General features: G+C 42.5%; 1 protein-coding gene across 1 annotated transcript; it reads right to left on the bottom strand.

Moving 5' to 3' along the window:
- Positions 1 to 4,199: 4,199 nt before the first annotated feature.
- Positions 4,200 to 12,515, bottom strand: Pno1 (partner of NOB1 homolog). The gene is made up of 7 exons (XM_028887417.2): positions 12,246 to 12,515; positions 11,960 to 12,109; positions 9,572 to 9,655; positions 9,342 to 9,402; positions 9,067 to 9,184; positions 5,390 to 5,460; positions 4,200 to 4,894 (listed from the first exon to the last, which is right to left on the bottom strand). The coding sequence occupies exons 1-7, from the start codon at positions 12,447 to 12,449 to the stop codon at positions 4,827 to 4,829; spliced, it is 756 nt and encodes a 251-aa protein (XP_028743250.1). The 5' UTR covers positions 12,450 to 12,515; the 3' UTR covers positions 4,200 to 4,826.
- Positions 12,516 to 12,678: the final 163 nt, after the last annotated feature.

The following is a 12,678-nucleotide window of genomic DNA, read 5'->3' as shown; positions in this document are numbered from 1 at the left end:
CATGCTTTAGGGTTTACAGACTTGGTGAATGCCTCGTTGTTTTGAATCATAAGCTACAGGTGAAATGTCTGGAACAAACAGAACAGCTGATGTTACAAAGCCCGTGACTCCCACTTTCTTCCTTGACCACTCACTCACTCCCTGCCCTGGGCCTGTTACAGTGCCTTCAGGGTTTGCTCTCACCTGTATACCAACTCCATACCCGGTTAAGTAATGCCTTCAGTACTTTGTTCACCTGTGTGTGTGCCGGCTCAAAGGGGGACTTTTCTGACTGTCTTGTTATAAAGTGTAAGTACTCTGGGGTCTCCTTTACCCAGTCTCCTTTCCTTTATTCCCTAGCACCCTCTTCCAAGCATATTTTGTCTTCCCTGGTTATAGAATAAAAAACAATGCTTTACCACAGTAGTGGATTGCTTGTTTTGCAGACACTTCTAGTTTTTCAGAATATTGCCTGGGTCACGCATGTTGTAATTTTATTCCTTTTTTTTTTTTTTTTTTTTTTTTTGAAGTTCACACTAAACCAGGCTGGTCTTGAATTTTTTTTTAATCTTTCTGCCTCAGCTTGCAGAGTTCTGGGATCATAGATCTGTGTCATTGATCCAGGTTACTGTTTTATAAATGTGACTGTTTATAACTTTTTTTAAAATTTTATTTTATAATACCATTCAGTTCTACATATCAGCCACGGGTTCCCCTATTCTCCTCCAGCACACCCCCCATTCCCACCTCCTCCAGGGCAAATCCTCCCCCCAGGACTGCGATCAACCTGGTAGACTCAGTCCAGGCAGGTCCAGTCCCTTCCTCCCAGACTGAGCCAAGTGTCCCTGCATAAGCTCCAGGTTTCAAACAGCCAACTCATGCAATGAGCACAGGACTTGGTCCCACTGCCTAGTTGCCTCCTAAACTGATCAAGCCAATCAACTGTCACACCTATTCAGAGGGCCTGATCCAGCTGGGGGCCCCTCAGCCTTTGGTTCATAGTTCATGTGTTTCCATTCATTTGGCTATTTTTTTTCAATAATTGAGTAAAACCGAAATTTATTATAAGCCACAGTCGTCTTAGGGACCTCCATGCTATATATATAGCCTTCATGAAATTTGCAGGCAAATGGATGGAACTAGAAAAAAATCATCCTGAGTGAGGTAACCCAAACCAGAAAGACAGTCATGGTATGTACTCACTCATAAGTGGATTCTTGATATAAAGAACAATCAGACCACAACCCATAGAACCATGAAGACTGTTTATAACTTTAACAGATGAAATTTTATTTTTGAGACTTTTTTTCAGATAGGGTTTCTCTAGGCTGGCCTCGAACACAGATTCACCTGCCTCTGCCTCCCCAGTACTAGGATGGATTAAAAGCCTGGGCCACCATTAAAAGCCCAGCTTACTTCTGAGACTTGCAGAATTCTTACGTGTTCAGCACTGTAATGAGGTTGAGATACTCATGGCAGGTAAATGATGCCCCTTACCTAAATGAGTTGTGGGATGTTGGGTGTGTTTACACCCAGAACATACATAGTATGTATTCACAGGTTTCAAGATTGTGTGCATTGAATTGTGGGGCTCCTGTAGAGGATCCGAAGAGAAAGAGCCTAAGAAAATGACTTCAGAAATGAAAACTCTTAAAGTGGGAGACAATATTTGTAAACCATATAAGAAAAATGGGATTGGTGATCAAACCTGAAGGTCTACATAACAGCAATAAAACACCTAGTTAAAGTATGGGCAAAGGACTTGAATAGACAGTATAGATACACAAGTGGCCACTAAGTACTGGAAATGATGCTCAATAGCACTGTCATTAAGGAAATGCAATGCAAGTCACAGTGAGATCCACTTTACAAGCATTAGGTTAACACTGTTCTTCCTTGTCCCCCAAAGGAAAGAAAAACAGTATTGGAGAGAATACTGGCCACCTCTTTTGTTACTGGTGAACTGAGGGACTCAGTTCAGGTCACATTATAACAGCTAAAGAATGGAAGCAGTCCAAGTATTCTGGAGATGAACGCGTAAACAAGGTATAAACACTATTGAACAGAAAGGAAAATTCTGACACATTCTCTAACATGGATAAACCATGTTAAGTGAAATAGCTCCACTTTTAATGGGATAATAAAATTTCTAGAGACAAATGCAGAATGGTTTTGTCAAGGGCAACAGGAAGAAAGGGATTTATTGTTTAAAAAGTTGTACAGACCTTCAGAAGACAGAACATTGTGATGGCTACATATTAAATAAAGCTACGAAGTTGCATTATCTACAGTTACAATGGTTAAACTGGAAAGCTGTATTTCAAATTTTATTTTTTATGTGCATTGTTGTTTTGCCATGGGTGTCTGATCCCCTGAAACTGGAGTTATAGACAGGTGGGTGCTGGGAATTGAACCTGGGTCCCCTGGAAGAGCAGTCAGTGCTCTTAACCACTGAGCCATCTCTCCAGCCCTCGACAGGAATTTTTTAATGTGTAGAATGTTTTAGAATGAAAGGTGTAGACAAGATGGTAGAAAGATTTACTTTCTAGATAGTTCTCAGGATGTACAAAGAAAGTGGTGTTCAAGGTCATGTCTTGAGATGTTCATCTTTAGTCTTTAAAACTCCCCCACATGCCAGATTCACACTAATGTAGAGCTGCTAAGTCTTGTTGCAACCTTTCCCTTCCTTATCAGCTAACCAATCCAAATGGCTGGGTTCTATGAGAGTTCCTGAAGATTGTGATTTCTTTGGCCAAATAAGCAGTGCTTTCCCAAGACAAGTATTTTGCACATGGCAGGCACTTTGCAGCTTTCAGAATGGCTATGGATGCTTTTAATAATGTAACAGGAAGTGTGTTGCTCCAAACCTGACATGGCTCTTAGAACAGTGCAATTGAATAAATCAGTGAAATATAGTTGGAGTTGTGATAGACACCAAGTATCCTAAAGACCACGCGGTCTTACAGTTAACAGGTGAGTCCAGTAGCAGGGCAGTGCCACAAAATAGGTTTCAGGCTTCAAGAGTTACTCTCTAGCATCGTCTACCTTTGAATGCAGAGTATTGCACTTTAACATAAAATCTCAAACTCTCTCAGGCAAAAATTACGTTCTTAACTCTGCCTCAATTCCTTAGAATTAAACCCAAAACACTGTTACCTAGCCATGGATCACTTCAGACACTTGAAAAGGCATTAAAGCCACAGACATTTCCGAGAAAAGCACATGGTAGCTGTCATCACAATATTGAATCCCTCTCAATGGGCATATAGTGTGTCTGTACTTCCTAAATGCTCTATAGACTCCAGAATAGAGAATTCCTAACACATTCCTCCTTTTAACGAGGTTTGATAATTAATATTATCAAACCTCACCTGTGGGGGTGGGGGCAGGACACTCCAGCAATTTCTTGTTGGCAGACAGTCCATCCAGGTAAAAAGCAGCTTGGATACTTTGCACCTCCCACTGATAAGAGGGAACCCAAGCTCAACAAAAACTACTAAGCAGGGCATGATGACACACTTGTAACCCTGGCACATGGATGTTGAGGCAGCAGACTGTTTCAAATCTGAGGCAAGCTGGGCTACACATTCTGTCTCAAAACCCAAGAGGAACTGGAAAGATGGTTCAGTGGTTGAGAGCACTTGCTGCTCTTCTAGAAGACTGGAGTTTCATTCCCAGCAACCACATCAGGCTTAATAACCATCTCTAACTACAGCTCCAGGGGAACACACACACCCCTATACACATGTTGCAGACAAACATACACAAGTTCACATAAATAAAACTAAAATTTATGCTGGATGTGGTGGGGTATACCTTGCATTCACACTCAGGAGACATAAGCAGGGGTACTTCTGTGGGTTTGAAGCTAGCCAGGGCTACACAGTGAAATGTATCTCCAAACACACACCCTCTTTGTTAGAGCCGGCTCACTGGGGAAGAGCACTTGACCTTTCAGACTTGGCCCAGCAAACAAGGTGACTCACAACTTCGTCTGTTAACTCCAGTTTAGGGATCTGATCCCCTATTCTGGCTTCTAGGGATACCAGGCACACACATGGTGCACAGACCTAAATGTATAAAACACTCATAATAAGTATCTAATTTTTTAAAAAGTTAAAAAATTTTTAAAAACCACTACTTCTTTTAGCTATTGCATGGATTTCCTGATACTCCAATCATCACAATAGTTTGGTCAAGGCCTTTGAGAAACAAAAGAATGTAGTATCTAAATCACATATTTAATGAAGTAGGTTCTAAACAATGTAAGAAATAAGCAAATTCATATACACAGATATTAGTTACAAGAATATACTGTTTGGAAAACATAGTTTTCTTGGGAAAACTGTTTTACTTTCATTACTTCCTTGAAAAGCAAGTCATTATTAACCTTGTGATGCAGGCTTTCATTTCATAAATTGCACACGAGCACCTAAGGTTCAATAGCACAGACGAGTGCTATGACCTATCCTTGAAGTAGTCACGGTGCTCAGTACCAAGGATTGTGATTCTCAGGTCTTCTGAGATTTTCATTAAAATTTTCAGAGGAGAAAAATGCTTAGTTATAAATCTGTCTTAAGAAGTCATCTCTAAATGACAAGATTTTAAACTGTGAATCTGCCAAATGTGATTAAAGAGAAAAATACAGCAATTTATACTTAATGTGTTAAGTATTAAAAGTATTACATTTTGATATTTAAATTATCCTAGAAGCAGGAGTGCCAAGTCCGGTTAAACCTTCCCTTTTTGCTTCTGCTCTGGCTGAGACCTGAAAAGGAACCTGAGATGTAGGCGGCTAGGAAATACTCCCATGGTTTTATGTGAATATCTCAAGGGTCGGAGGGGAATCAGAACCGGTCCGCTGATCTGCTGGCCACAGCTCGGATATTGCCATACACCTTTGATGGAGGATTTCCTGTTTAAGAAAAAAAGCAGCTTATATATACAAATATATTCAAACATAAAGAACTACATAGAAGACAAATATCTTGCATTCCTAAGAGAAATCAGTTGCAAAACAGTATTTCATAAAGAAGCCAGCCAGCCAGACCTGAACACCAGAGCAACCTCTGAGCAAATTACTATGACTCTCGAACTAGATTAAATTAAATCAAGTGGACAGATGTGTTTAGCAGCCTCCATTTTGTAGAACTTAAAATGTTCTGTTATTTTGGAATGGCTTTTCTGTGTACTTCTTAGGGAAAGCAACAGATTTAATGATATTACTCAATAAACATTTCTTTCCTCTAACAAAAGGAATCTAAGTAAAATATTCCTGTTTTTCCCTTCACTAACTCTTTGACTTCTCTTGGTAACTTTAACAATATGAAAGCTGCTTGCTTCGTAAATATGGCTTCAATTCCTCTGTTCCCTAATCAGAGAAAACACCAAAGAAATAAACTGCTATTACCTAGGATGAGGTTGCAAATGGCAGTTCTCGCCATCTTGATGTTCTGGAAAGAGCCGAGAATGTGAACTTTCCTGAAAGAAATAAATGAGTTAGGTTAGCCACAAAAGGCATGCCCATACCAAATCCTGTGAAACTAAAAACTCTGAAAATCACAAGAGATCCATATTCTAAACCGAGGGCAGAGGGTGATGGCTGACAACTTAAAGATCTTCTAAAACCACTTCTACGATGAGTCACTTGTGGTACAGGAATTATATATCCTCAAAAAGACAAGTAACAACAAATTAAAAATGTCTTTTTCTTGGCAGTTTTTTGCAGCGTTACCAGACTGGCCTTAAACACGAAGTGCTCCTCCCATCCGCCTCCTGAGTGCTGAGGTTACGGCATGAGCCACCACTCCCAGATTACTGGTTACAGGCAGTGATGGTGCAGTGTGTAAAGGTACTTGCCACCCAGCCTGACAACCTAAGTCTGATCCCTGAGGCCCACTTGATAGGAGAGGACTAACCCCCACAGGTCATCCCCAACCTACGTTCAGGTGCTATGGCACATGATCTGCTATTCAAACAGGAATTATACAAAACAGAACAAAAAGATTCCTGGTCAATAGTTGCTCTCATCCAGTGAGTCCTCCACTGTAACCCTCAAAGGACCTTCCCTAGGTAGAATTATTCCCACTGTATACGAGGAAAGGAACTTTAAAGAAATCAGGAGACTTAGGGCTAGGGATGTAGCTAAGAGGCACACACCCCTGTGTGTGAGGCCCTGGATTTCATCCTGAGCAATAAGGATGGGAAAGGATAGAGGAACCACATGGAAAGGACACAGAAATCAAGAAAGCTTAGACCATTTAGCTGCTCATTAAATACCCAGAACTCTAACACTGATCCACTAATTACAGCATCTTTCAATTTCAACTTATAAAGCTATGAAAAACTATTTTAGAGGCTTCTATATTTATATATATTAAATGAGATGTTATTTTATACTTGGGGAATATAATGCTGTTTTCTGACTCCAAAGAATATCACATATCAAGTCCAATGCTAGATGCGGGATCCTGACCTTCGAGTTGTTGGCTGGGGTACTATATTCCCCCAAGCGATACAGGCTACTGACAATGTTGTTGGTTACCTACCATACTTGATCGTAATACGCTACTGCTAAAGACACAGAAAAGTCGAGCTGGTATTACCTGGAGGCTTCCGCTCTATTTGCTAGCTTTCCTAGTGATACACACTGCTACACAAGCTGCCAAGGGAGAAAAGTCACAGGTTCTACTCAGCAGTGAAGTCCACCAGCTTACACTAATGATCGGGGGTTTGCTGTGAGACTGTGTCTCCCACTAACATCAGAAACGACATTCCTAACATCTTACCAACATGACCCCCAATCATGAGCAGCAAACAAGGACACCACCAGTGGACATGCCAACGTAGATGGGGGGAAGCCCAAGAGGCCTCAACCCGATAGAAAGAGCTACAAGTGATAGGAATGTTGGAGTGGGAGACATGGTCCTCCCCAGGGAAGAGCACACCAACTGGTCACCCAATACCAGATGGCCAGCTCTGAACACACACACAAGTAACATGAAGCTGACTGAACAGCTTATATCTAGGAATACGTATGAATAAACACATATGCAGTCAATAACAATTAAAAAAAAAGCCGTAAGTTTGAAAAAGTAAAGAAGGATATATGATAGGGTTTGGTGGGAAAGAAATGTAGTTAAATTACAATCTCAAAAAAAATTTCTAGATGCAACAACAACAAACTATCACCACACTTTAAATCTAATTTAAAATTAATCAAAAGATGTACGAAGTACTTTTACACCAGCGTTAGTCACAATGTCTCCAACATGAAACATCCCAGATGTCCATCAACTGTAAACAGAATGCGACTTGGCTATTAAAAAAGAGAGAGCTACTGTTTCACTCAACAAAACAAGCTCAAAGCAGTGTGCTGAATGAATCCACACTGGGCATCCATTTACATGAGCAAAAGCAGTGACAGGAAGCAGACCGGTGTCTGGCTGGGACTAGAGTGGGGTAAAGGGCTGGGAAAGTGATGCAGCGGAGCTCTGATGATGGGCAGTACGGCTGTGGCAGGGCCACAGGACGGCGAAGCTGAGCAACTCACTAGACTGACAGTTGCCCACAGGTGACATTTACTGATGGAAAGTGTGCCAAAAATACCCTTTTTGAGACATTTAAATTTGCAGGTTATAAAGCTAATGACAAACCAGTCACAAGTTCATTAGCAAGTTGGTTCTAGTTTTGGTTTTCTTAACTAACAAAAACTTTTAGGCTAGGTTCAGCTATCTTGAATATTGTTATTTCCATGTCTTTGAAATTACCAGTAGAAAAAAAGCTCAGATTTCAGACTCTTAGAGCTCAATCCATAGAAGAGCAAAATTATGATACTACACTTGGCTTCAAGTAGAGGGCCACCAATACAACAGTTACCCTTAAATATAAAGACTGCCTACATTATAGTCTAAATAATGATGTTCAGAGCAAAATGGTATTAAATGAAATCCTCACCCACTCTGCAACTGCTATTTGCCAATTTCATAGTCTATCAACTCTGAGACATTTGCCTGTTTAACACCAACATGGGAACAGAACAGCTCTGACCTCAGAGAGGTACTCCTAGCCTCATATCCAGCACTCTCATGGCCATCTTAAAAGGGGTACTACCAGCTCCGCGGCCAGAACCTCATCCTCGCCATAAGCCTGTATCATCTTTTTTCTAGTCATATATGAGTGTCTGACAGTTCTTACTCAACATGTCATACCCTCCTATTATGAAAGGTATGTGTGAAATACAGATACATATTCTAAAGGAGAGCCTCACAATGGCATTTCAAGCACTCGCTCTTTGTACTTCCCTTAATGACTTAACGAGATTGGACCAAGAGCCCTGATAAGACCAAAAGTGGCCCCCAGAGACACAGAACCAGCCAGCTTAGATCAGACCAAGAGCAGCTCCCTGGGACACAGAGCAGCTCCCTGAGACACAGAATCCACCAGCTTCAATTAGACCAAAAGCTAAGACTGGACCCAGAGTGGCCCCCAGGGACACAGACACAGCAAGCACAGATCAGACCAAGAGCAGCTCACTTAGACACAGGCACCTCTTGTACCTACTGGAGGAAGAAATGGGCAGACACCAGTACAAAAATGCATACAACAACATAAAGAGCAATATGGCATCATCAGAACCTAGACTTTCTACAACAGCAAGACGTGAACATCACAACATAGAAGAAGCAGAAGAAAGAGACCTTAAAAATAACTTTATGAAGATTTAATGGATTTTCCCGAGATAAAATTTAAAACTTCCCTTGTGATAAATCATTTTAATAGTGAGTCTAAGTATTTCTTTTATTCTGAGGGGGGAAAAAAACCCTACAATTACTGAAATTTCCTTGACTAACTCATCATCCTTTCAAGTTCGGTGACTGTTCATCTAGGACCACATACCTACAAAGACCCAATGGCAAGAACATCAGGTAATGCAACCATGATAAGGCAGTGGTATGGTACTTGACCAGAACACACATGGTCCCAGGTTCAATCCCCAACACCAAAAAGAAAAAGAAATTACAACAAATATAACAGCTATTAAGAGCAATTATAAGTCGTGACAATGTCTCAAGACAAGATACTTACACATCTGCCAAGACAATCCGTGTCCGCGTTACATTCTCTATTGTAAACTTGGTTTTCCCTCCTTTGCCAGCAATGCGCCCTATTGCCCTTGACAGGTGGTCTCCTTTTAGGGGCTTAACTAAAGAAGAAAGACAAGACATCAGGTGGCTAGCTACTGAGTTCTACTACACAACACTAAATGGACACTGAAGCTATTAGAAAACCAGTCACAACACAATGCAGTCAGAAACAAAGGCTGACTGTTCACACAGAAGACCACCAAGTGCTCCTCTCACCGTCGGTTATTTCAAAAGACTCTAGGAAGAGGTCATCCAGCCTGATAAGGGCAAGCGCATCCTACAAAACAAGAGTAAACACCATGAAGACCTTTTCAGTAGACACTTGGCAGCAGACATTTCTGCAACAACTAAAATCCAGACGCCACAATGACAAGACTCATTTGGAAAATGACCCATTTACTGAAATGTCCACACTGTGTATTTCGAAGTCCCCTGAGACTACTCACCTCCACCTGAAACCCAAGAACAAAGGCTTTCACAAAGTCGGCTGCTTTTGTCAGGGCAGTGACATCCTTGGTGTCTTTACAAGTCTGAAAAAAAAGAGATACACATATGGAGGGGAAGAAAAAGAAAGCATTCTAAAAAAGCACTAGAAATGATATTTTTATTATAATTTCCTTCACCATCAGCTGCTACCCTCCCCCATATTGTAAGACACCTTTTGGGTGGGATAAGCATTCTCTTTAATTTGTACAAGAGAACCTTCTGTTCCAAAGCTGGGCAATGTTACACAAACCCGCTCAAGTGACTGACCACACGCTATGACTTGTCAGGTTAGTGGCAACACCCCTAGCATTCTCCAAGGGCTCACACCCATTCTGTCCTCTTTTAAATGTCCAGACAGGTCCTCTTCTCTCCTCCATCAAGGCAGTATTCCCCAGAGTCCTGACCTAACGTTCTGTCTTAGAGGACCATTTATATGCTGTTGTTTCCCAAATCAACAACTCCAGTTCTGACTCCTTGCATGCCTGGTACTGAGGAAATCAAGAACAGCTTAAGTAAGAATGCTGTCTGCAAGTAATTACTTGAACTACAGAAATAGCTGTTATTCACAGAACGCCCACCACTGTAAATAATATGCTTTACACATCTAACTCTAAGCCTCACCTTGACAACCTTGAATGTTTAGTAATATAAACACTTATCAGACATGAGGAAATTAAGGTACTAAAAATCCAACACAGTCTAATTTCAAAATATTCCTTCCGGTCTCCCACACAAATTCACAATCCATTTGAAGGGACTACACATTTGACAGACTTAAAAGCATACAGGACTGTGTTAACAGGATGTTCACATTTAAAAACAGAACGCAGCAGGGTAAGGGAGCATATGCCTTTAATCCCAGCACCCTTCAGACCTCTTTCAGTTTCAGGCCAGCCAGGGCTACATGGTGAAACCTTGTCTCAAAAAAAAAGAAATAAACAACAAAGCCCCAGACTCTGGTTCCCACCCTATATGTCCCATAAATATCCTAGGATTTTTTCATCTATAAAATTACATGTCGGCATAGAAGATCTTAAGTGGTCCCTTCTAGCACTAATATTCAATTCCTACACTGAGGGCTCTGGCCACGGCACTGAATTTCTTTTTTCTTTTTTGTTTTTCCAAGACAGGGTTTCTCTGTGTAACAGTCCTGGCTGTCCTGTCCTGGATCTTGCTCTGTAGACCAGGCTGGCCTTGAACTCACAGAGTCCCCCTGCCTCTGCCTCCCAAGTGCTGGGATTAAAGGTGTGAGCCACCACTGCCTGGCTGGCACTGAATTTAACTTCCCTTGCCTCATCCTCTGGCATGCGTGGGGGCTGGGGCAGTGGAGTTTCATCTACATCATACCTTAAAGACCGAAAGGCGTGGTTCACCTCAAGCTAACACACTATGCATCTGATATATGGCATCAACACATACTAAAAATACCAACTAATGATCCTGCAACAGACAAGGCAGCCAAGCACAACAGGAATGTATAAATGCATAAATTTCTAAAGAAAGTGTTTGAGCTAGATCCGGAAAGCTGTCTGGAACCAAAGTCGAAAGAGAATGGAGAAACAGTCTCCTCCAGAGAGTAAAGCCACCAAAAGTACCAGTGGGGGTAGGGTGGGGTGGGGATGGGGAGGGTGGAGTGGGGATGGAGGGTCGAGGAGAAATAAACACGACTGGGTCTCCTACTTGAAAGCATCTAGCTTTTATCCCTTTGAAATGCTGGGGATTCTAGACTATCAAAATAGAAGCATTGTGACCTGGGAAAATTAATTTGGCATAGAAGATCTATTGAAGAAAGAAGAGTCTTAATGAAAAAAAAATTATTTTCTCCAAAAAGAGTATCATTAAAATATACAGCGATATGCCGGGCGGTGGTGGAGCACGCCTTTGATACCAGCACTCGGAACAGAGCCAGGCGGATCTCTGTGAGTTCAAGACCAGCCTGGTCTACAGAGTGAGATACAGGACAGGCACCAAAACAACAGAGAAACCCTGTCTCGAAAAACAAACAAACAAACAAAAAATATACAGCACTTAAAATGTTAAGTGGGTACCTGAAGTTACCACCTATTAATGTACATCCAAATACCCTTCTCCAATCTTTCATCAATTCAACCAGCTTTACAGAAGGCAGTCACAGGATAGACAGTATTCTGGAGTAATCTCAGGACCAATTTAAGAATGCAATCAATTCCTGTTTTGAATATAGTTTTGAAGGTATCTGGTTAAATTCAAACTCACTATACTGGAAGCCCGAAGAAAGCCACTTACTAGAATAAGCTCTATGAAGGACGCATTCATTTATTTTCAGTTCTGAAGGAGAAAACTCGGTAGGCTGCTACCCTTCTCCTTACCCTGATTTCGACATTCCTTGACTTCAGGTTAAAGCGTATCTGAAGTCCCAAATGTTCTACTATCGGAGTAAATATCTTCATCCAGTTTTCCTTTAACGGTGTGTATCTGTGAGCGGGGACAGGAATCTTTCTCGTTTCTTCTTTCCCAGTCTGCAACAAAGCACACACACCACACACACACACACCCATTCAGGAGGTGACTGGAGACTTGCGGGCCGAGACTTAATACCAAAGGGATCCTTCACCCAGGACGCCCGTCCCCACCCGGTCCCGCCGCGGTCCTCACCAGGAGCCGCTCGCCCGAGAGCGGCGGGAAGACCGGCCTCTTGGCCGGCCGCGCCTCCTCCGTGTCCATGCGGCTGGCGTCTCCGTCCTGTCCCGCCGCGGACGGCTGCTCTGCCTGTCGCTTCTTCGCCCGCCGGCCCCCTCTGTGCGTGACGGGAGTAAAGCCGTCCTCCGTCCCGGCGTTCTGCGTCTCCATCTCGGCCATGATGTTACTCGAACCCGGTGAGTACAACCCGCGGAGCACGTGCGTGGCGGCACTGCGCAGGCGCCAGCCTCCGCCAATCAACTTGAGGGCGCCGCCCCTTCTCTGGGGCGGGGCCCATGCCGGGGGCCTGAGACGGGATTGGTCCGCGTGTCTGAGTGGCTGCCCTGCGATATGCCTGGTTGCTAGCGTCGCCGTACCCCCACGCGCTGGCAGCCGAAGCCTTCTCAGC

This window comes from Peromyscus leucopus, chromosome 10, assembly GCF_004664715.2.
Source record: "Peromyscus leucopus breed LL Stock chromosome 10, UCI_PerLeu_2.1, whole genome shotgun sequence".
Classification (NCBI taxonomy): domain Eukaryota; kingdom Metazoa; phylum Chordata; class Mammalia; order Rodentia; family Cricetidae; genus Peromyscus; species Peromyscus leucopus.
The sequence above is the reverse complement of the archived record's forward strand: the minus strand, read 5'-3'. Positions and strand labels throughout refer to the sequence as shown.

Coding starts and splice junctions, on each gene's coding strand:
- Pno1 (XM_028887417.2), bottom strand. CDS start 12,449: ATGGCCGAGATGGAGACGCAGAACGCCGGGACGGAGGACGGCTTTACT. Junction 5,461..9,066: donor CGGATTGTCTTGGCAGATGT/GTAAGTATCTTG, acceptor TATTTCTTTCAG/GAAAGTTCACATTCTCGGCT. Junction 4,895..5,389: donor CATTTGCAACCTCATCCTAG/GTAATAGCAGTT, acceptor TTTCTTAAACAG/GAAATCCTCCATCAAAGGTG.